Source organism: Desmodus rotundus, chromosome 6 (assembly GCF_022682495.2).
Source record: "Desmodus rotundus isolate HL8 chromosome 6, HLdesRot8A.1, whole genome shotgun sequence".
NCBI lineage: Eukaryota > Metazoa > Chordata > Mammalia > Chiroptera > Phyllostomidae > Desmodus > Desmodus rotundus.
This window is the reverse complement of record NC_071392.1, coordinates 128,778,978-128,804,149: the sequence shown is the minus strand read 5'-3', so window position 1 is coordinate 128,804,149 and position 25,172 is coordinate 128,778,978. Positions and strand designations below refer to the sequence as shown.

Below are 25,172 nucleotides of genomic sequence, written 5' to 3'. Positions count from 1 at the left end.
ATGTCTTCACTCCAAGTTCTCTACTGACAGAACAGCCTATCTAGGTTGCTCTGGTCATTATGATAGAGGGAAGAAAAAAGCACGAGTCTTCAAGCTTCTGCCTGACATGACACATGCCGTTTCTGCCCACATATCATTGGCCAAAGCAAATTACATTGTCAAGTCCAATTTCAGTAGGGCTAGGAGGTATACTCCTCCCCCAGTTAAGGGAAGTGTATGTTGGTATAATTATCACCTAGTAAATCTACATGCTTTTATGCATATTAACCAAGAGATAGAGAAAGTTGAACTTCTTTTCCTCTTTATTCATAGATCCACTGTAGTTATTATCAGAGAAATGATTACTTAAAAAGATTTACATTGTATCAATATTTTATGTTGCATGCTTTAAGAGATCAAATCTTCCACTTCTCTAGGTTTTGTAAAAACAACTTTCTCTGATTCTCATGGGTCCTTAATTTAGAGTCAAAATTTAAATCTGCTTAGTAGACAGAATTTCATATTTACTACCCAATTGTAAGTCACTTTTATTTTTTTGGTTAAGTGTCTTGAGCTCAAGAGGGACCATTTACCTGTAGTATTAAAATCAGAATATAATGGTAATAATTTATCAAGTAATTTTCCAAGTGGCAAAGCATAAGATCTTGGCACTTTACTCATGTTTAAATTTATAAGAGAGTTCAGGAATGTATTAGTGTTTCCATACTGCAAACCAAGAAACTGAGGTACTTTTTTTTCTCAAAGCCCCACAAATGGGCCAGAGTCCTGGCAAATAACAACTTAAACACTTACATTTTCCCTTTTGGCCTAAGAACCACCAATAAAGTTAAGCAAAGTTTAACATCACCTTGGGTTGAAGTAAGGCAAAGAGGCAGAAGTATTGGGGGAGAAAAATAAGAGTGACAGGCAAAGAGATGAAAAATTGAATGTAGATTAAAAACTGCATCTAGCCATGCTTGAAGCATGTCAAATTCTCAGTACTGTCACTCTGAAGCATTACAGCATAAGACTGTCCTGCCTACAGTTTTTTCTCACTAAACTGTGTTTACTACTGGAAAATGCTCCTCTGGCACAACAGTTGAAAAAGCCTCATTCTCTTTTAACTATTAAATTTTTGCCTTTCTTGGGTGAAGGGGTTGACTTTCTTTATTGACTTCTAGAACAACAAACCAGATAGTGCTTCTTCTATAGGAGATGGAGGGAATTCAATCTGGAGGAATACAGATTTTCATTTTCAAAAGAACATTGAGTTTTTCCATGGTGGTTTTTGTTGATCCATTGCCAATCATAATTCCATCAACAATAGACTAGGGAAGATCATTCCTGCAGTGATCACACAGCCAGTCCAGGGACTGGCTCATAAAAGGTCCTCATAGAGAATTCCAGTAATAAATAATGGGTTAAAAGAATAGACTGATGTTTATGGGATCACTGGCTTCACTTGAACAAATTCTATCTTGCACCTCAAAGGCTGCTGCTAGGATGATTAGCTATTTAGTGTTCAGAGAAAAGTTATACATTGGGATGTTCGTTCAAACTACTTTATAGTTAATAGTTGAAAAACATGAACAAAACATTAACCAGTGTTAGGGAAGAATCCTGGTAAGTTAAAATTGATCTAACAGGGCAGGCAGTTTTAAATACATATTTGCAACAGAATGCATAGTAGTAAATGAACATTTTGAGTTGTTAATTATTGCTCATGACTAAGAAACAAATTTCACAATACACAGATAATTTTACCTTATCCTCTCAAACAAATTTTATTTGTATTCTGCTCTAACAAATATAGTATGAAGGCAACAGTTGTTTAAGTTTCTTAGTGTATGGCACAGATGAAAAGAAAGAAATGAATTTAGAAGCAGTCCTGCATTTAAATGCTGGTTTAACATAAGAGGCACATATTATTCTATTTAGCAGTTTATACCAGATATCAGAAGACATATATTTCCTTGCAAGCAACAGACTACATTTATTTGCATTAAGTAAAAACATATCTTGATCAAGAAAATTACTTTTTTTCTGATTTTTCTTCATATCACAAATGTCAGGGTAAGGCAAATCCTTAATGAATCATATGACAAAAACCCTATTCCCCAAGAAAATATATTAAACATTCCGCTAACTTGGTTATTTTCAAAGCAAAGCCAACATGCACCACATACAGGGAAATGTCATTTCAAATCAAGTGCATCAAGCAGAACTGTATTAATTCACAAAGAGGCTTTTTAGTGTTTCACAGAAAGATTTACAATTAGCTGCGGTGCCCAATATGTGACCCAGTATCATAGAGAGTGTTTCAGATGCCTCCTTTGTAAGTTTTTGTGAAAGAATTGTCTATCATCTGAATAGTTACCAGCTAGAGGACAAGCCCCTTTGTCTCTCCTACAACCAGTACTTTTTGTTTAGAACTATTATGTTGGAAGCCTACTTCAATCCTGTGTATGCAAACATGATTAATATGGGGCTATCCCCTCTCCCCTAGAACCCCTCATGCCACATAGCTGGGCTGCAGTGAGGTTGGAAATTGACATGTGGAATTCATGTGTTGGAGAACCAATCAGCTTTTCCAATTTCCCATTGTATAGCTGTACAAGGATGGTGCCAGTGAAATAAGGATTTCTTGTGTTGAAGTGTCTTCAATCTGGCCCATCACTAGATTTTTAATATTTTGTTATTAAAATGGAAAGTAGTTTCATTATTTATTTTAAAGCATAAAATCTTATAGCCCACTGGCAGTCAAAAATCATAATAAAACAAAAATGACAACACAATTTAACCATCAAATGAAATTTAAACAAATCAGGAGTGGGACTGCTGATGGTTACTCCTCATTCTCTTAGTTTCCTAGACAAAAAGCTTACTTTCTTTTTGCTACAGTTTTCAGGCAGAGAACTCCTTCCTCCCTCCCCCACATTGAAAATGAAGGAATAAAATGGCTGTTCTGGATAATGAGAACCAGGACTAAAATAATTCCAACCCCTGTTTCTAGCAGGGACATTAGGTCTCTTACATCTTTTCCATTAAAAATCTCCACCCCTCTTTTCTCCCTCATGTGTTTTGAACTGTAACGTATTACTGAGCAAGAGTAGCACTAATGTTTGGAAGTCACAGGAAAATGTGCTCCTAGCAGATTGCACTTGTCAAGTACTTCACAAAAATGACAGTAACTTCAATTAAGTTATAAAGATGACAAAAATATAAAAATATTTAAATTAATATGGCATCAATTCTTGAATCATCCAAAATGAGCCTTTTCTTTTCCTAGAAAGCAATGTTTAGTGGCAGTGAAGGACTGTAGAATAAATGACAGAAGGAGAAATGGCCATGTTCCAAAATCATGAGGTCACTTAAATAGAATGGTTGCTAGGTTGATGAGCAGTTAAAAAATGGAATGTTAAAACACATATTACATATGCAGAAATATAACTTGCTGCTGATTCCAGTATACCAGCTAAGTCATGCAGAGGGGCAACACATTCAGAAAGGTCAACTCAAAATTCACAGGAAGATAAAAAGTTGAATTTCCATACAGGAAAGGTAAAAACTGAAGAATTTCATGGAATATTTAGAAAGCAGAACATTCTTTTATTTTAGAAATACTCAATTTGATCTATTACTTTTATCCCTCTACTAAGAAAAAATATATAAATAACATAATTCTAAAGCTTTTATAAGGAAGATGAATTTAAGAAGATATGCAAGAAATGATAACAGTTTCCACGGGGGGAAAAATAGAATGATCATAGAACCCCGGGAGGCTGTGGGAAGCAGTCATCTTGCCCCATAAGGTCGTTGTCTATGTAGGCTCTAGGACAGACATTTGTGACAATGTCAGACTTTTTCCTGGCCCTTCATCTCTATGCCCAATGTACTTCTGGTATCTTGGCTCATTAGTACTGCTGCTCCCCTTAGAGGTCATAGTCTGCTGAAAGAAGGGACCAGCTATCATATTAGTCTTAAACTTGGCATGAGAAAACCGCACCATTTAAAAGGAACCAGGAAGCCAAAATTGCAAATAAGACCTCTCTAACTGCCTCTAACTTTAAGTGAGAATCTGCTCTGTGGGCCATCAAACCTTGGGTAAAGATAACGTTCTTTTATGAAAGCATATATATAGAGATTTCAAGTGGAATTTTTTAATTTCACAAGCATATGTTTGGATCCTAAACATGGCAGCCCCCTCTTAGCTAAAACACCTAGAAAAGTGCCATCCCTTTTAATAGTGTAATGGAGTCACAGCTCACTGGGGACTCCATGCTGAAGCACTTGGTAAAGACCTCAAAAACCAAGAAAGCTCTGCTAAGAGTCAGTGTCAAAGAACACCACTGCTGTCCCACTGATCAAAGGAGAGACCCAAGAATGGCCTGTCATCCTTGGTACACCTCTGTGCTCTGTTCTGAGTAAAGCCCTGCTTCCCTATTCCTCATTAAAACACATGGAACAAAACTGTAAACTGTACCTTGGGAATCCCTGAAGAAAATATCATTTTCAGTTAATTGTCCTGACCTTTTTTCCAAGTGATTTTGAGGGTTTTGCCTATTTTCTATTATGCCTCTTTTGCCTGTGGATTATACTGATATTGGGCTTGGTGATTCCTGATATTTAGACTGCAGCTTATGCAACAATCATCTTCCTTTCTTTCTTTGAAGAAACCACTGTTCGACCAGCTTTGTGAAATAACTGAGAAAACAGACAGGGCCCAGGATACACACGTGAGTGCTAAATCATGACCCTGGTGCAAAACTGTGAGAGAAAAGACAGAAATTATAGGAATAGAGCCTGAAAGATGTGTTAGTGTGGGTCCCCCACCAAATTAAAGGGTTTTTTTCTCTTTTTTCTGCAGGTAAACAGAACAAAATACAGCTGGCGAAATTAGAGCAAAGGATTTCCGGTCCTTCCATGGGACTTGCCTACCCCCACCCCACTCCTCCACAGCTCCGGCCACTGTCTTCCCGCTGTTCCCCAGGGCCAGCAGAGGCTGTAATGCTGAGGACTGGCATTGACTTCCATTTCTTTGCTCCTTTGCTTCATCTTGTGCCTCTGCCAAAAAAAAAGGAAAAACCATTTGTTAGACTAAAGATAAACCATCTTCACAGGCTTAGCAAAGATTCTCATTTTTAATACAGTTGTTGCCCCTTATCTGTGGCACAATTTGTTCCAAGACTGTGTGTCTGGAACCTCACATAGTACCCAATGCTATATATATATACTCTGTTTTATCCTTTGCATACATACATATGACAAACTAATTTATCAAGTAGGCATAGTAAGAGAGTAACAACAATAACTAATAATAAAATAGAACAATTATAAAGGTATACCATAATAAAAGTTATGTGAATGTGGTGTCTCTCAAAATATCTGGAATTTCCATTTAATATTTTTGGACTGCCATTGACAGCAAATAACTGAAACTAGTTAATTTCTTGAGCTGGGAGTCCCAGATTTATATATGTAGAGGTATCAGTTCCAACTTCTTATGCTGAGTGGCTCAAGGTTCCTGGTGGGCATTAGAACCCAAACCCTAGGCACAGAGCCTATCTCTGCATCAATGACCAATCTGTAGCCCTTAAGGATTCTGCACCTCCAGCACACCAAATTATTGTTTTGGTGTTCACATTCCTCTTTACTTCTGGTACATTTGTTTTTGTGTCAGTTGAGCTTTGTACTTTAAAATATTTTTGTTATAGTTTATCTCTAATTTATAAGCATTTGTATTGGAAGGGGTTCTGCACTACCCTCACCGCTTCAGTTATCTATTGCTACATTACAAACAATTACAAAACTCAGTGGCTAAAATGATCAATTATTTATTATTTCTCATGATTTTATAATTTGGCCTTGACTCAGGTGGGCAGTGTGTCTGCTCCAGATAGTATCTACTAGGGCCAGAACATCAAAGAACACCTCTCAGTTTCTATGTGGCCTTTGTCACTATAGAAGGGCCTGAGCTTCATTCAAGGTGGTTAGATTCTGAGAGCAAGCATTCCGAGTAAGCAAAAATGGAAGTTACTGGGGTGGCGTGAAAGTCTGTTTAAGTTTTTTCCATAAAATAAAGCATAAAATAAAGCAAAAATTTAGCAAAAAACTATTTTGCTAATAGTTGTATTGATTTGGATATTTTGAGTATGTTGGCTATTCCCGCATGGGATAACATTGATTGTTCTCGATTGATGTCTTGATTTGATCATTATGAATTTTACCTGGTCTACCTGACTGTAGAGCATTGTTTAGTGAGAAATCTCCAGCAAGAAACTTCACAAACCACTTTTGACATGTTAAATTTGTCACAGTACCTTCTCCATATGCTGCATAAATCTTTTTTTTTTGCATTTCAGTTGTATTTTTGCCTTCCATGAAATAATAAAACATAATATGCTGAAAATGTTGCTTATTTTCTTCCATTTTCAATATGAAAATAGCTACACAAAAATTCACCAATTTTGATGTTCTTTTTAAGTGCACACTGATATGACAGCTGTCATAATACAATCTAACAAAATTGTTTTGAATGAAGTTAAAGACAACTGAGTGCTACTAGAGTCATCTTATTGAAAGAATCAAATGAATTTTTTGGTCAACCCAATACAAGGCCTCTTAATACCCAATGTGGAAGCCACTCTCTGCCTGCCATATTTCTCCATATGTCTCTAGTTCCATAACCATCTTTATATGTCCTCACTTATTTAAACATTACATATTTTCAGAGTATTCTATAGATTTGTTAATCTATTCCATTGTTATTTATGATATCCCTGATTTTTTACAATTATACATTATACAACACAAAACATTTTTGTCTTTGAACTTTATAATTCTAACTCAGTTTCACTGCACTTCTTTAATTTCTTTGAAGGTAAGAAACAAAGAACTAAAGGTTAGGCTCTTTTTTCCTGTTGAACTACCAGATAATCTCTCCAAGCACAACTGTGTAAATATCTCTGTGGGAATCAGTGAAGTTCCTCAGGTCACACTGTTCTTTGCGATGACTGTCTTAAAAAATTCACTATTGTTTCAGGAGCATTTTGGTGTCATCAAAGAATTTTGTATGGGGCTGGAATTGAATTTCCATAAACTAATTTTGAACTTCAAGTTTTGACAACTTACTCATTTGGGTAAAGGTATAAGTTGTTGTTTATGGTCCAGGGAAATATTTTGACATTTACCAAGAAAGACAGATTTGTCCTGGTACTGTATCTGCATATTGATCACACAGGAAAATAATAGTGTCTGTAAGAAAAAATCTGGACAAGAAGTCTACAGTTCGTTCCAACAAAAGGACAAAAGGTAAGGCTACATTGAAGAACTTGTATTTAAAGTTTTCAGGTTTACTCTCACTTCACTAGTTTTTACGGAAACTTCTCTACCACATCATTTTTGCAGCTTAGTGGGATATTTAAAATACAAGAATGAGGTTAACAATAAAAAAGAAAAAATGATTATAAGACCATGTTTGCATGTGCTTATTTTAGCAGTGTTGGGCTATGCATTCATTATGCAAGTTCTATTATATTCAGTTTTCAAAGATGTTCAAGATCATGACGGGAAGGACAGATGTGTGTTTTCACACATTCTCAAACTTTATTCGGCTGTGATTCAGGAGCTCCATAGTCTGGAGCAGCATGTCCTTCTGGGGGAGTGCAGAACCTACCAAGAAGATACAGGGAGTGCAGGGAGGAGCTGGGAGGCAACAGTATCAACACATTTGTGTCATATATTAGACAACCCACAATTCATTTATTCCATAGGGTTTTTTACAGCTAAATATTTTAAGCTCGGAATTGGAATAGCAAGCCTGACTTCTTTCCTCTAATTTTTCTCATCAGCCCTCAAGATATGGAAGAGTTACAGACCACTCATCATTCTAGACATACTTCAGTCTCTGCTAAGAGATTCAGCATGTTGGTCTGGAAAAACTCCTAAATATGGTCTGGCCCAGACTTTTATTTACCTTGGGAGTTCCATGAGGCTCATTCAACTTAATAAACCTGTGCGCAGACACACAGGTTCACAGGTAATGGTGTGAGAGATTAGGATATAAGACAGGCCTCTTTCTGCCCCAACAAACTCAAGAGCCTTTACAGATTCTCCAGGGCAAAGATTTAGTTATTATGCTTAAATCGAGATACTAAAACAAATCAGCAAGTAACTTCTGGAATAACAATACTTCAGAATCAACTTGGTGTCACTGAAATAATTTAACCACTCTAGGAGGTCAGGTGGTGAGATGGATCAAAACCCATTTTTTTTCCTTGTTGTCAAAGCTCAGAAAACCAAAGTACTACATGATTTGAATATGCTGTGGCTTTTCTTTTTCTTTTAAAGTTGGCAAGGGTCTATGGTAATCCTTGCTGCTTGCACTCTGTTATTTGGTATAAAGACTTTTAAAGTTTAGTCTGATGCATGTTGTGGGAATTGGTAGATTTGAGGGAAATCCAAGACACCATTTACAAACAGTTCCTTTGACCAGTTTAGTCAGTTGAAAACCCCACCACAGCAGCAACTTACCTCTTAGTTAATCTTGCTGACTCTCTGTTGGGTCATTTACACTGTCAACCTGACTATTCATTTCACCTGTAACCAGAAAGGAAAACACAAAGGTTAAATATTTATTAAAACCAAATCTCTTAAACACATTAAAATGGTCTCTGAGATGATAAATTTGATTTTCTTCTTATACTTCTTTTCAGTTCATTTTCATTAATTTATGACTTTGGAACAATTCTTGTAGATATTTACTGGAGAGGGATGGGGAGGGTAGAATTGCCTCTTTACTGAATTGTAGAAGTTAAGTTGTTAGTTCATACAGATTTTGGGGTATATCCTTAGATAAATTCAAAGGCCTTAATAGTTATATGAGAAAACAAAGCAAAAGGGATCATTGACCTGCTTAGCTCCCTTTGAAAGGACTATGCTAATAGGCCTTTTTGTTTTGCTATGTTTTCAATTTTGAAATTCAAAACAAACCTTATGAATTGGCCATTGGGTGCAGTGTCAATGGGCTCCATGAAATAGAAAAGCAAAACACCTAACCAGATCACACCTAACAAGATCACGAAGCAATAACAATTTACTTTGTATTGTTCTATGTGAACATTTGCATACAAACATAGTGCATCATTACTGCCATTGTTCAGAAATAGCCAAGAGCAGGCATAGCTCTGCTCTTGGAAATTTCAAGGGCCATTTATTTAATTAGGTTGATACTTTTAAAGCATCAAAGCCCAAATTATTAACTGAGAAATGATATACAAATAGACAATGGCTAGAGCATGTATAACAATAGAATTCTTACTTAAAAACTCTGCAGGAACCAGCCTGGGCAATGGAACCACAACCTCTGCAAAAATTAGCTCAGATTGGGCAGTGACTGCCAGGTTCTCTATATTTTGACCCATGCTTTCAACACAGGACAAACCAGGCCCAAGTCAATCCCTAAGATGTCCCACTTCTATTTAGCCCAACTCTCTCTTCCCCATGGCAAACTCAATCAGAGGATGCTTTGAGCCTTCCTTTTTGTTAACTATAAAATTTCCCACTTCCTTGCTGCCTTTGAGTTGGCCAAACACAAGTGATAATAGCTGATACTTTCATAAGCTCTGAATAAGTAATCCTGGTGTTTTCTTATTTGGGTAGCCTTTATTTATTTGTACAAAATCAACAACCTGAATCACTTCTTCTTGAAAATGAAAGCTTTACCAAAGTAAAATAGTGGCAGATACTGGTTTTCACTCTCCAAAGCAACTTGAAAGGAGTGACATCCTACCCAACTCTCTCTCAAGGAGGAAGATTTTAAAAGCAGGCCTTTTTGGTCTCATCTGCATACTAGCCTGGGATTATAATGATGTGTGAGCTCATTCTAAACTCTAGTATAAACTGGTCAGAGATGAAAATTCTACTTATATAGAAAGAATAATGTGAAGGGGGACCGCCAAAAAACAGAATTATCTTCTAGAGGGTAGGTCCCTTGTAGTACAGGCTTTCCCCACTAGGTGAGTGTTCTAGGAACCCATCTGTGTCAGGGTACCGCTGGTGTTGTTGTGAGAGGCTGTGCTTGGCTTCAGTGAATTTTTTTTTAAAGATTCTTTTAACATGATTGCCCATTTCATGATAGGTGATTTACAAATGCACCAGCCCACACCACACTGAGTATTCAGCAGTTTTTGACCCAAAACAGCATGATACCCATGCTTTTTCCCTATTCACCAAATCTTGCCTAAAGTGACTTTTTTTTTCTTTCCCCAAATGAAAAAAAAGGGAAAAAAAAGTCCTCAAAGGGAAATGTTTTGCTGATGTGGAAGAGGTGAAACAAAAAACAGCAGAAGAACTAAAAGGCATCAAAATTTACAAGTTCAAAAAGTGTTTTGAGCAGTGTGAAAAATGTCTCAATAGGTGTGTTGCATCAAATGGAGAACACTTTGAAGGCAACAAGTTTAAAAATGTAAGAATAAATACACCATTTTTTATAAACTCTGGGGTTTTTTGGTCTCCTTTTGTACAGGTACTTTTAATCCTGCTCTACAAAAATTATTGTAAGTGTATCTATCTCAGTGTGGAAACATGCAGAAAAAAGTGTAGTATAGCATTCATTTTATGTTTCTTCCTCTAACCCAATGGTTACTAATTTCAACACCTACTATCCAATGTTACTATACAAAGCATTCCACGATCAGATACATTTAGGAAAAGCAACTTTAAACCATGCTTTAAAAAAATAATGTATTTATTTATTTTTACAGAAAAGGGAAGAGAGGGAGAGAAACATCAATGTGTGAGAGATAAATCAATTGGTTGCCTCTTGCACACCCCCAGTCAGGGATCTGGCCCACAACCCAGGCTTGTGTCCTGATGAGGAACTGAACCAGTGACCTTTCAGTTCACAGGCCACTGCTCAATCCACTGAGCCACACCAGCCAGGGCAAAACCATGTTAATAAATTTCTTTATAGTTGAGACTTCTGAGAGCCTATAATATGCATGGCGAATCTCCAAATCAGAACTTAGTATTACTCACACTTTTTCCTTTTTATTCAATAAGCATTGTATGGGGTTGGTGTTCTTCAGAACATGCTTTGTAAAATTCATTAGGAATTGTATCTATGGAGGCAAATGAGGCTGAACAAGTTTTGTTCAAATGAGTGTGACTAATGTGTGGTAGCTTTTAATGAATGGTCCTGGTATTTAAAAACATTGTTCTTCTAGGTAATGTTTGCCCATGAGTAAAAAAATCAGTCCATGAAAAAGGGCCTACAGCAGGCAGGCATACTTACTACTATAGGAAACCCTATATAAAGCCAAGTCACTTCTACCAGCAGTTGATTTTTTCCCCAGGGTCATTATCAACTCAAATTAATTTGTCCTTTTTCTTTTTTTGAAAGAGAGGGGGAAAAACATCAATGTGTGGTTGCCTCTTGTGTGCCCCCTGCTGGGGACCTGGCCCACAACCCGGGCATGTGCCCTAGACTGGGAATTGAACTGGTGACCCTTTGTTTTGCAGGCCTACACTCAATCTACTGAGCCACATCAGCCAGGGCCTTTTTTTTTCTTTCTTTTTTTTTTTTTGTGGCTAAAATAACTCGAACAGCAAGATATATATGAACAGTGGATCACTGACCAATTCTGGTTCCCCTAAGCTCTGTGGGCCAGTGGCAATTAAATATTTATTAAATAATGTGTGCTCAAATAGTAGTTTTTTTTTTTTTAATGTAAGCAATAACATTTCAGAGGGTTTTTAGCAGGAGCCAAAGTATGCTCATATTCCTGAGGCTCAGAATCTTTACACAATTTCAAAATGAGATGTGAATTTAAAAAAAAAAATCATAAGTTTATTTCTAGGGTGCTTTTAAAGACTCAGAAAGTTTTTAGGGCAAGGACATCTGATGTGATGCAGTGAGGTAAAGTGATAAAGGTCCTAGAACCACCCTAGCCCAACCTCAAGCCAAGGCTCCAGAGTGTGGTTGAGGTTACAGTTGAACAAGTACTTTTTTGCAGAAGTGATATTTCTGTAATGTTTACCAGCTAGACTTCATGCTGTCGAGTTTAGCCTTGGAATTACCCATTGTGGCCTCATTTTTGTGAGATATGATTAAACTGAAGCATATGCTGTTTTTTAAACTGAGCTAGAGTCAGTGTTTTAAAAAGGCTGACAATTTTATTAGTTCCTAGTAGAAAATGGTTTTTGAACTTGACATTGTTCTAACTGAATATGATAATTCATAGAATAAATGGCTCCCTTAATCCTAGATTATGCACAGGAAATGTGCCAGATTTGTAGGCTGTGTGAGCTCAGAGTGCTTAGAACCTTACCGTCAGGACTAGTTGAGCTTTCTGTGTCACAGGAGCCTTTGCTTTTCACAGAAACTCTAGGCATGTCCTCGCCTTGAGCTGGAAGAGTGAAAGAAGATAGTCTCTTGATTAATAGAAAATTAGAACAGTCTGACTGCCAATTGTTCTGTCACCCTCCATTGCTCTCTTAAATTTAAAAATACTCCTGGGATTCAATTCCTTTTGTAGAAAAAGTTAAAGGAGGAAATAGTGGTTTGAGTTGCTGGGATACCTTAGGGCTGCCATCTTGAACATTTTCTAATTTGTGAGATAATCACAGACATACATATATACACAATTTTCTAAATTATAAATCTGGTAGCATGAAAGCAGGGAAACTTGGGTTAATCGGAATAACCTACAATTTAAATTTAGGAAAATTTGTATATGTGTGAGTTTATGTAGCTTAACTTTCGAAGAGAGAGGAAAAAGAAAACCTACTTTGCCTTAGGCATTCCTGAAAGCAAAGCAGAAACATTCATTCTCCCAGCAGTGAGTTTTTTTTCTTTTTTTCCCCCACAGATGAATGGCTTAGTTGCTTCTCTAGGAGACCTCTCAGATGCTGCCATTTTGGATTGCTGAGAACCCAGTCTTTAGTTAATTTCCATTGTGATTGATGTCTATTTGCACATCTTTGGAAGGCATGTCATCCATTTACTCTGACTGAAGCTATATTACATCCTTATATGTAGCAGTAAAGGAATTTTTTTCATTGTGAGAAATTTTCCTGATAGTTAATATCCTCTACTTCTTAGTTAAGTAGCTATCATGTTTTCACAACTTCAAGAGCCAGAGCATTTGAAAATCAGGATGCTCACAGAATTGGTTGAATATGGTCACAAAATCTAGGAAAAAGTGAAGGCTATGAAAAGTGAAATAAAGGAAAATGTACAGGGAGTCACTAGTGATGGGAAGGAAACTGGGACTCAAATCAACAATTTGGAACAGAAGAAAGAAAGAAACATTCAACCAGAAAAGAATGGAGAAACAAGAATTCAAAAAAATGAGCAGAGGCTTAGGAACCTCCAGGACATCTTTAAATGTTCCAACATCTGAATCATAGGGTCACCAGAAGGAGAAGAGGAAGAGTAAGAAATTGAAAACTTATTTGAAAACATAATGAAGGAGAACTTCCCCAATCTGGCAAAGGAAATAGACTTTCAGGAAGTCTGGGAAGCTCAGAGAGTACCAAAGAAATTGGACCCCAAAAGGAACATACCAAGGCATATTGTAATTACACTAGCCAAGGTTAAAGATAAGAAGAGAATCTTAAAAAGCAGCAAGAGAGAAGGACAGAGTTACCTAAAAGGAGTTCCCATTAGACTATCAGCTGATTTCTCAAAAGAAACCTTATAGGCAAGAAGGGTCTGGAAAGAAGTATTTGAAGTCATGAAAGGCAAGGACCTACACATAAGATTGCTCTATCCAGCAAAGCTATTGTTTAGAATGGAAGGGTCAGATAAAGTGTTTCCCAGATAAGGTCAAGTTAAAGGAGTTCATCATCACCAAGCCCTTATTAAATGAAATGTTAAAAGGACTTATCTAAGGAAAAGAAGATGAAAAATATGAACAGTAAAATGACAACAAACTCACAGCTATTAACAACTGAACCTAAAAAAAATAAAAAGCAAAAACAAAAACAAACTAAGCAAATAACTAGAATAGCAACAGAATCATAGAAATGGAGACCACATGGACGGTTACCAGTGGGGGAGTGGGAGGGTTAGAGAGGGGAAAAAGTTACAGAGAATAAGTAGCATAAATGGTAGGTAGAAAATAGACAGGGGGAAGTTAAGAATAGTATAGGAAATGTAGAAGCCAAAGAACTTATATGTATGACCCATGGACATGAACTAAAGGGGGGGAATGTGGGTGGGAGGGGGTATGCAGTGTGAAGGGGAATAAAGGGGGGAGAATGGGACAACTGTAATAGCATAATCAATAAAATATATTAAAATACAAATACACACACATAATGTACTGGAAAATCTATAATTTCATTTAGTTATTTCTGTAATTTTTAAGCAGAAGATTAAATTTATTTTTATTTTATTACAGAGTACTTACTGAGCCTGTAGTATATTCAGTTTGGTGTGCCTTTGGGTGAGAATGAAGCAAGGATGGGAAAGATATGGTTTATAATTTCTTCCTAGGAAAATACATGCAAAGATAGAACTTTCACTCTTGTAACGATTTACTGAAAATCAAGAAGCATAACTCAAAGGTGACCAATCTCTCAGCCTGGTTGGATGGAAGGTAAAGCTGACAGTACTTGAAGACATATAAACCAAGTAGATTTGAGGAAGGTGAAGAAAGCCATTTTAGATTTGAAGTCTGAAGTGCTGGGTCATTTTAGTGGAAATGACAAACAGGTTTTTGCACCCAGTGCTGGGGGGAAAAAAAAATTCATTAGACATGTACGTATTTGAAAGACATCAATATAGAAGTGACACTGATAATATGAGAGAAGTTAGGAAAAGGATAACACAGGAAGGAAAAAAGAGAGTCGTCAGCTCCCAAGCCCTTCCAGAACAATATGAAAATAATTGTGTCCATGAGTTCTTTTCGTTAGTTCTTGTGGATGAAGAAGGGAAAAGAAAACTTGAAAGTTCCAACTAGACTTAACACTGTATCATATCCTTTCTCACTCTAACAATTCTAGAAAGTAGACCATTTTTCAATGAGTCATCAACATATTCCTTAAAGACATAATTATAGTTGAAAACATTGATGGATTTCTCCAAGCCTGAAAGAAGAAAATCTTTGCTAATTTTCCTTTAAAACACAGAATAGCCAAAAAATGGAACTATTTAACTTTTTATCTAAACATAAGAAATTTTGGATGAAAAAAATACCATAAACAATGTTTAAAATAGGAAAGATTGCCCTGGCTGGTGTGGCTCAGTGGATTGAGTGCTGGCCTGAGAACCAAAGGGTTGCTGGTTTGATTTCCAGTCAGGGCACATGCCTGGGTTGTAGGCCAGTAGGGGGTGCTTGAGAGATAACCACACATTGATGTTTCTCTCCCTCTCTTTCTCCCTCCCTTCCCCTCTCTAAAAATAAATAAATCTTTAAGAAATAAAATAAAATAAGACAGGTTACAAATTAAGAAAAAATATTTATACCTTTTATCATAGACAAAAGGCTAATATCTTTAATAAATAAAGAAGTCTAAAAATAGAGATGAAAAAGATCAAGAATCTGACAGAAAACTGAGCAAGAAATTTAACAATTGTTCATTAAAAAATAAATAAATAAAAATAGCCTGTAGTCATGTGAATAGATGATTCACTTTGCTAATAATGAAGGAAACACAAATTGAATCACATTGAGAAAGGAATTTCTGCCTAAAGTGAACTACTATGATGTAGCCTAACCCTCTTACCAAGAATAGCTGGAAACACTGGAAAGGTTATACGAGACAATATTTTAAAGCACCAGAGAGTCATCAGTGCAGCACACTCTTGAAGAGGTACAAAATAGTCTGACATTCCACATGTTTCAAGAAATTGACCAGAACCTCCAGAAGTCTTAAGGGATTTGGAGGAGTGGGGCAGTAGAGGGGCAAAACTTGAAGGTCAGGGCCCACCAAGAAAAAGGTGCCCTGACAAGTACTTTGAGTTTTCTGTGGAGTCTCTTGAAGGGTTAGACTTTGGGGCTAAGGGTGAACTTTGAAAAGACCAGCTCTTTAAAAAAAAGTGAAGCCCCTCAGCTTAGTTTCTTCAGTTTTGTATCTTTTAGCTAGCTTCTCTCTTGCAGGTCTCAGCTTTGAACAACAGAATCTTCAAAATATTGCTCTTACACACTTTCCTGTTCTACCTTCACCTAAGCCAGGATAAGCAGAGATCTTACCTGCTGGCTTTTTTCTACAAGGTCTTCTACTATTTGTGCCTTCTATTTTAGGCCTGGATGCAGCTGCTGCTGCTTGGGGCACAGATAAAGAGAATGTTTTTTGTAGGTTGCTTAATGAATAATGAGGATCAGAATAAAGGTCTCTGATCAACTTCAAAACATAAACAAAAAATACAACAACAACAACAAAACCCCTCCACAAACAAAAACAAAAACTGAAGTCAAACTGTTACAGAGCAAGAGGGGGGTGGTGGTTCACAATAAATTATTACAGAAAGGATTCCCCCTTTCTGTCTCTGGAGGTTCCTTCCCCCCACGCCCACCTGCTACGTTCGCAATGCCCGCCGCCAGAGGAAAGACATCTCTCAATGCCAGAGACTGGTGAAAAGGAAAGAAATTGTTTATTTAAAAGTTACACAAACTTAAGAGTAATGACTTAATGTCTTCATTAAGATACTAAAGTCCTCTAGAACACCCACAGATGCACAGTCCTTCCCTCTCCCTGTGCCCAGTCCGGGGTACTGTGTCTCAGGAAAAGAAGTAGAAGTCTGTGGTTCAGGCTCCCGGCACCATCAGCTGTGTGGCTGCTGCAATCTCCAGTTAATCCAAAGCCATGTGGCACCTTCTCATGGCCCACAAGCAAGAGTCCTTCCTCCCCTTTTCTTCCCGGCAAAGTCTCTCCTGCTGCCTAAGCCGAGTGGCAAAAAGAAGCACTCCAAAACCACATGGTCCTCTCTACTCTCCTTCAGAACCGTGTGCTCCTTTTCCCCATTTCAGAACCGCGTGGCCCTCTCCCTTTCCCCTCAGAACCACGTGGTTCTCTCCCTTTTACTCTCAGAACTTTGTGGTTCTCTCCCTTTTACTCCAGAACTGTGTGGCCCCCTATTTACTTCAGAACCGCGTGGTCTTCCCTTTCTATGGCTGCCGGGCCTAGGTTTAAATCCCAGCGCCCATCTTCCTTTCGCCCCATTTCCGACTCCTCCTACAGTCAGTTACACCTGCCAGCATCCCCGTATTCTTCCAGCTTTACTGGGCTGCCATAGTAAGTCTGGGCAGGTGTGGCCCCATGGCATGGAGCCAATCATCTCCAAGCTCTCACGCAGGCCCTGTAACCTGGGGGAGTTGCTTCCTAGACCCATCTTGGGTGGAAGTCACTCCCATCTCCCTGGCTCAAAGCAGGGCCACAGCTATTTAACATATCTATGAAACCAGTTAAAGATTATAGATATGTTAAATGACTGTGCCAGGGGTTAGCTGCAAAGCTCTTGCTACCCAAAACAGCTCTGAATGGCCCTGTTCCATGTGTCCCATCCCCCCTGGCTCAGGCCTGTGGGGGTGAGGACATCCTACATACATTTTTCTAATATTTCTTGGACACCCCGAGTCCTGGACCCCATCACAAATCCCTTCTTGGGGCCCTCCTCTTGGCTGCACCCTGCTTCACAACTTTTAATCAATTCAGTTCCTAATATATTACAGTTCTCTCCTCTGTCTTGCCTGATTTTCAAAAGCAAAAATAAATTCTTTCCAGGAAAAGGTTAAACCACCTAGAGGCTCAAGTTAGCAGTACAATGTTTTGCACAGAGTGTAGTGTCTTGCATTAAAAAAATTTACCTGGCATTTCAAAAGAATAAGAATGAATCATTTAAAATCAAGACAATAAGATAACAGAGACATAGTAGATATCCAGACATTACAGACCCAACTTTAAAATAATGATTAATGTGTTTAAGAATTAAATGCCAAAATGAAAATTTTTCATGGCAAAGAAGTTGGCCAGATAAATGGAGACTATTAAAAAAGTCAGATGTAAATTCTAAAAGCAAAAAATGTAAAATAATTGAAGTTAAAAATTTAATAGGTGGATTTGGTAGCAAATAGACACAGTCAAAGAAGGAATTAGCAAAGGGAAAGTTAGGTTAAAAGAAAGATAAACAATAAAGTAAATTTCAAAAAAAGACTAAAAGGAGTTACTAAACATATTAGATAGGGTCTAATCTATATGTAATCTGGAAAAATCAATATTTTAGAATATAATGGCTGGTAATTTTCTCAAATTACTAGAAGATGTCAAATCATGTTTAAAAAGTTTTATGATCCACGAGCAGGATTAATATAGAACATACCCCACTGAAGTTAATCTATGTAAAACTGCTGAAAATCAAGGTTTAAAAATATAAAATTATTTAGTAAACAAGGATCCATTAATTTCAAAAATATTAACAATAGGACCTATAGATTACTTCTCAACAAAAATAATGGAAGCCAGAGACAATGCAATGACATCTTTAAAGTGCCCCCCAAAAAATATCCAATATAAATTTTTGTGCCTAATAAAAATTAAGTTTTTGTTAGACACAAAAATTCTTTTAAGTTTTAATTTAAAACAAAACATTTTCAGGAAAAATAGTGAAACTGGTAATCAATAGACCTACCCTAAAGGAATAGTTTTCACCACACCCCAAATAAATTCTGAATAGATTATAAAACTAACTGTGAAAGGTAACAGATAAAAGGCCTTCACATTACAAAGCACTAACACTTAGGGAAAGACTGGAAATCTGGAAGACATTAATCAGCATCATTAGTTTATCAAAACACCCATAAGAGTGTGCAAAATAAGCCAGTGTAGGTATACATCAGCAATATAGGTCATTTACAAAGGACTGTGTACTAATACACTAAAATATCAATATACAAAATAACGTTGAAAACACAGGAAACTCAACAGGAAAAAAAAAAAGACACAAACAGATATGTCACAAAAAGAGGACATCCTGGTTGGTCGCTTAATTTTCTGAATCATTTTTACCAAATCTTATAGTATTTAAAAGCCTTGCCTTTTTCATTATTAAAATGACTATAGCATGTTGTAACTTCTTGTCTGTCTGGGAAACCATCAGAACTAGTTAACATGTAACACTATTGTTATTTTTATAAGAAATGATGACTGTAGAATGAAAATTAATTGACCTAACACTATTTAAACATTACTTCTTGGACTTTCTCCTCAGGTTTGTTTTTTTGTAATGGTAGGATCTAGAAGTACTTGTGGCTGATTCTTCCAGGAAATTGCTTTCAAAATCATTATAACCAATGGTAATAACCCTGGTGATATTACTATGGAGGAATTTCTTTGACATCAAAGGAAACTTTCTATGTAATAGAATGCTAGGCAATTAAACAATGCTCAATGAAAATGAAGCAGCATACAAAACACTTTTAAAAGCTGGGTGAGAGAGGAAGAAATTGAAGAAAGTATAACTGGAAAGGCAAATCAGAGAGTAGTAAATATTTATGTTGTTGCCCTAAGTTTTGTTTTTTCAACTTAATTATTTTATAACACAATACATTCATATGAGAACTCTCAGGTTGTGCCACCATATTGGAACAGATTAGCATGAGATGGAATGGCAAGTTTGAGATCTGTGACAGAGGAAAAAGTAGAAGTCAAGGTTGTAGCTCTCTGCACACTGCTATATTTTAGGAGCAGAATGAGGCATAGTTTGTTAGATCTGCCTTCAAAGACTCTCTAAGTATATTTGGTAGACGCTATTCATTCGTTTAATATCATGAGGGTGCATGATGCATGCATCTATGTGTGTGTACATGGTATGAATAAATGAGTATGGTGCATGCACTGGCATACTTATGTGAATATGAATGTGCATGTGTGTATGCATGTAAAAGTGTGTGTGTATTTGTGGTGTGTGTGTGGGGGATATCTGTGTGTGTGTGTCTGTGGTGTTTTGGGAAAGAGAAAGAGGAATGACAGACATTTGTTACCCTGACATGTACAGAACTAGTATTATCCTAATAGTTTCTCCCCTGCTGAGCAATGCAACTGAGTGTCTCAGAGAAATAAGTCCATTTCACATAGACAACAGAATCTGATCAAAACAAAAATTGCCTCTACAGCCTATTCATTTCAGTTTGCCTGTCCCTCCCCCCATTTTGATTGCTGCTGTTTGAAACAAAAACAAGAAGTGCCTTTTAGGGCTCTTAGCAGGAGGTTAAAAAAGATACTGAAATAGAATCTGGGACATTCAGTACTATTCTCATTTTAATTTACCAACTGCAATGTCCTCCTCAAAGTCTTGATTACGGTATTCTTTTGTAAATCAGTTGCATTACATAAACAGTAATAAATTAAGCAGGTTTCCTCACAAAGAAAAGATACTGCCCTGGCTGGTGTGGCTCAGTATATTGAATGCCAGTCTTCAAACCAAAGGTCACCAGTTCGGTTTCCAGCCAGGGCACATGGCTGGGTTGCAGGCCAGTCCCCAGTGGGGGTGTGTGTGTGAGAGGCAACCACACATTGCTATTTCCCTCTCCTTTTCCCTCCCTTCCCCCTCTCTAAAAAAATAAATACAATCTTTAGAAAGAGAACAAGCAAAGATAGGAAGATGCCTATGGAATGCAATTAACTGGATTTTTAAATACATAAACATAAAGAGATGCTAGAGGAACTTTAAGTTTTTCTTTTCTGATTTGTATTGACAATAAATTCCTTGCAACAAACAGAATTGCAAACAATCATTTCTTTTTTTTTAAATTTTTATTGTTATTCAATTACAGTTGTATCCCTTTTCTCCCCATCCCTCCACCCCACCCCAGCTGAACCCACCTCCCTCCCCCACCTCCACCCTCCCCCTTGGTTTTGTCCATGTGTCCTTTATAGTAGTTCCTGTAATCCCCTCTTCCCACTGTCCCCGCCACCACCGCCCCACCCCGCCCTGGCTATTGTTAGATTGTTCTTAACTTCAATGTCTCTGGTTGTATTTGCAAACAATCATTTCTCAGAATGTAAGTTTTATAGGTGTCATGACAGCTATAGATAGCAGGGCCTGTCTGGATTCAATTGTATTGAATTGAAGTGGTGTTGACTTAAAGAAGTCTTGAATCATCTTCAAAACTTTTGCCATATCTATGTTCCAAGTTTACTATTAATGTAATGAATTAGGTAATTGTCCAGAAATGCTCTCTTCCTATCATCTATCCTTATAGGAGTCCACTACATTGTCCCTTGACATTGGCTTGTCCATGGAATTTGTTTTGGCCAATGGGACATTAGCTGAAGTTAGTTAAACAGAACCTTGAAATGAATTTTTACAGTTGAGGTTTGCCCTCTTGAGCTCCTGCCTTTTACCTCAAGAAGAACATTCTTTACTGAACAGTTGATCCAAGGAGGATGAGACCTGACTTCAACTCACAGCCTGACCTCCTTCCTGGCCCAGAGGATGTGCTTGATCCTCATATCCATGAACAAAAGAATAGGTGATTGTTGTTCTAAGGTCCAGAGATTGAAGATGGTTTGTTATGTAGCAATATTTGGGTAGAGCTAAAATACTTGATAACACATTTTTAATTGCTTCTTAATTTTGTCCCATAGTGACACCAATAACATGGCCAGACACTGGGGAGAAAGGAAGGGCCACAGGAAGAGATTGTGAACCACTGGAGGCAGCAGTCAAGATTGCGTTATCCAGGCAACCAAGTGCCTTGTGAATGTTCCACCTCCAAGCAGGGCTGTCCTGCTTCTGGTGAGAAATCCTTCACCCTTGGGCAAGATGATGGGAGGAGGAAGCATTACACTGAGCATGCGCAAGGCTAGCGAGTCAAGGCCTCCTACTTCCTTCTGATACATGATTGGGGGTAGGACTGGGAAAAGGCAGGCACATGCACCCTATGATTGCAATGGCAGTAGGGGGAGGTATTGTATGAACCTTGTCAGTCTAGCCTGAGGAAAAGAAGGAATTGGACCCTCCCAGAGTGTATGGAAATTTGGGCATGTTGAGGAAGCACCTGGCCTCTCTCATACCTAAAACTGATATAATCCCAAGGGAAGAAAGGGACACTCTCTTGCCCACCTGGTGAACATACTGGCCAGTGCATTTGCAGGAACTTGTGGCCCTGAGGCCACGTGGCCATTGGTTGCAATGGCTTACACACCATTCTGAGGAAGGAGCCTGAAGCTAGACAGCAACCAGGAACAAGTAAGCCACTTGGATAATGGCTCAGCAGCTGCCTGCAGTTCCCAAAGGATGGTACTTGGAATAGGAAAAGGAATTCTGGATGCTGCCTTTGGTTTCAGTCTGGCTGAGGGGTGGGCTTTCTTCTGGATTTCCAGAGGGAATGGGCTTTTGAGACAAGCGTTTGCCATTCTCCCAGACTGTGCAACAGTGAAGACCTCTTTCATCTCTCACCAAGCTCTGCCTCTGGAATTTGTCTGTTGGTAGTGGCAGGCAGCCAAACCCCCACTTAGGTTAGGTAACAATATCAATTATAGCTATAAATCATGAACTTGATTTGTGCCTAATTTTTAACAAATTTTAATAAATGTGTTAATTTTTACATGACCTAAAATTGTCTTTAGAACTACAGATGGTGAATAGAAATGATGGTGGTGAGGTAGGTGGGAGCTGAACCCACTTGCTTGAGTACCCAACTGGGACACCTAGCTGATCTTCCGAAGAACAGGGTGAACAGCCAACAGAATCCCAGCTGATATGAAGTGTGGAAGCCAAAGGTTGCAGAGGATGCATAAAAGTGGGCAGTAAGGGGATTTTGTAGGCTGAAGGGATGGTCCCTGGGCCCTGTGCTGGAGACCACAGCAGTCACAGAAGCTTTGGAGGAGATCTGGGTTAGTGATTGCAACTCAGTTGTTTCCTCCCCTTCTAGAGTGGGGAAGTCATAGACATGCACCAGGAGAGACCTGGATGTGTAAAGTCACTGAGGGGATAAAAAGGCAGTAAGTGACTGAGTGGATAAAAAGAAACACAGTCAGTGGTGCGCCCCGACTGGAGTGATGGTCACTGGCTGGGACAGTACCAGAGAAATTGGGGAGCTGGGTGACACCTGGATATGGCAGAATAGATGAGCCGTGACTGCCTGTGACCTGGATAGACTCTGAACTAGTCAGAAAGTTGGTCTGTGTGGAAAGCCGGGCATGTGTTAGGAACAGCCACTGCACCTAAGAGGACCTCTCTCAAAAGAGGATCTCAGACACTGTGCAAGGACTTGGCATGAACAGTGGCCAGGCAAGTGAAGTGGGAGGAATGGGGGTTCAATATTCTCCTACTCAAGTCACCTCACAGATTGATCAAAAGGGGTGGTAGGGGCTCAGAGAGGTAGCAGTGCCCAGATGGACTTCTTTCAGTAGGGGAATGGAGCACCTCTGAAGGGATTTTGTGCACGTGTGCACACCCAGGCCGACAAAGAGGGAAGAGGAGGGGTGTGATTTGCTTCCACTCAAAGGGTTGCACAATGAGATGGATCATAGGTGCCTGCCTGGCTCATATGCACAGAGTGGACAGTGCCAGCTGCACAGCGGATTGAGGGCATGGGCTGGAAACTGGGCACCTGTGATTACTGTGACCTAGACTAAGTCCCCATCCCCCTGGAACCATAGGAAAGGAAAAAAATGGAGCCCACCCCCTCTCTGCCTGCAGCATATGGGAAGACCAGCAAAACCCACTTCAGAGGTGTAAAGTCAGCAGGAGGCTTTTTCTTCCAAGTGTAAGACAATAAGATCTGGAGTTGTGGAAAAACGAGAGACAGATTCAGAAAGAAGTCAGAAGGTGAACTCCAACAGTTGAGACAAATTTCACTTTGAACAGCAAACAAAACAAAGTGGCAGTTGTGAATACCAGTTAACCTGCAGGAGGGGAGAACCCACCAACAAAGGAGCCACCAATAGGTAAAGCCCAAGTATAATAAGAGAGCCCATTCAAATGGAAGAAAGGGTAACCCTAGAGCATCCAGACAAGGAGAGAAAAGAGACTTCACCACTGAGTCCCACAGAAACCCTATCACAGAGGTTCACCCTATGAAGACAGCTGGCAAGACAGAGCATCTAGAATCGCAGAAACAAACAAAAAGAGTCACATAAAATGGAGGCAAACTATCAGATATAGAATTCAGAAGAATGATTATAAAAGTGCTCAGGGAACTCACTAACAACTACAAGGAACTGAGCAGGAACTACAACAGTATGAAAAAAATAGAAACTATAAATAAGAACCAAGAAGAAATGAAGAATACAATATCTGAAATAAAAAAAAAATACACTAGAAGGAATACATGAACAGGGTGGAAAAAGCAGAGACCTGAATTAGTGAGATGGAAGACAGGGTACCCAGGCAGAACAGCTACATTAAAAAAGAATGAAAAAATATGAAGATAGCTTAAGGGAACTGCAAGACAACATGAAATGCAACATTTGAATCATAGGAATACCAAAAGGAGAAGAAAAGGAGCAAGGGATAGAAAACACTGTTTGAGAAAGTAATGACAAAAAATTTTCCAAACCTGGAGAGAGGAAAAATTGCACAAGTTCAGGAAGCACAGAGGGTCCCAATCAAGACGAATCCAAAGAGGCCTCCTCTAAGACACATCATAATTAAAATGCCAAGTTTGAAAGACAAAGAGACGATCTTAATAGCAGCAGGGGAGAAACCAGAAGTAATATACAAAAGAGCTCTGATAAGGCTAGCAGCTGATTTCTCAACAAAAAACTACAAGCCAGAAGAGAATGACAAGGAATATTCTAATAATGAAAAGCAAAGGCCTGCAACCAAGATTACTCTACCCAACAAAGCTCTCAGTTAAAATGGAAGGCAAATGGAGGATTTTCCCAGACAAAAGAAGGCTGAAAGAGTATACCTCCACCAAACCAGCACTGCAAGACATGCTAAAGGGACTGCTAGAAGAAGAGGAAGGAAAAGAGTGAGAGAGAGAGGAACACAGGAGGAAAATGAATAAGTACCCATCAATAATAACCTTAACTGTTAATGGATTAAATTCTCCAATCAAAAGACATAGGGTAGCTGAATGGATAACAAAACATGACCCACACATATGCTGCTTATAAGAGACCCACCTCTGAACAAAAGACCTACACAGACTGAAAGTGAAGGGTTGCAGAAACATATTCCCAGCAAATGGACAGGAAAAAAAGCTTGGGTAGCAATACTTATATCAGACAAAATACAC

General features: G+C 38.3%; 1 protein-coding gene across 1 annotated transcript in view; it reads right to left on the bottom strand.

Annotated features, from left to right (window-relative positions):
* Positions 1-4,769: 4,769 nt before the first annotated feature.
* The window catches only part of MACROD2 (mono-ADP ribosylhydrolase 2), a 2,068,729-nt gene continuing 2,048,326 nt past the window's right edge, over positions 4,770-25,172 (bottom strand). Inside the window, exons 16-18 of the mRNA XM_071221798.1 lie at positions 12,309-12,386; positions 8,512-8,577; positions 4,770-5,043 (exon numbers count right to left, since the gene is read on the bottom strand). Of these exons, the coding sequence (XP_071077899.1) occupies positions 8,519-8,577; positions 12,309-12,386 (137 nt within the window). The 3' untranslated portion in view covers positions 4,770-5,043; positions 8,512-8,518. The remainder of the gene's footprint in view (positions 5,044-8,511; positions 8,578-12,308; positions 12,387-25,172) is intronic.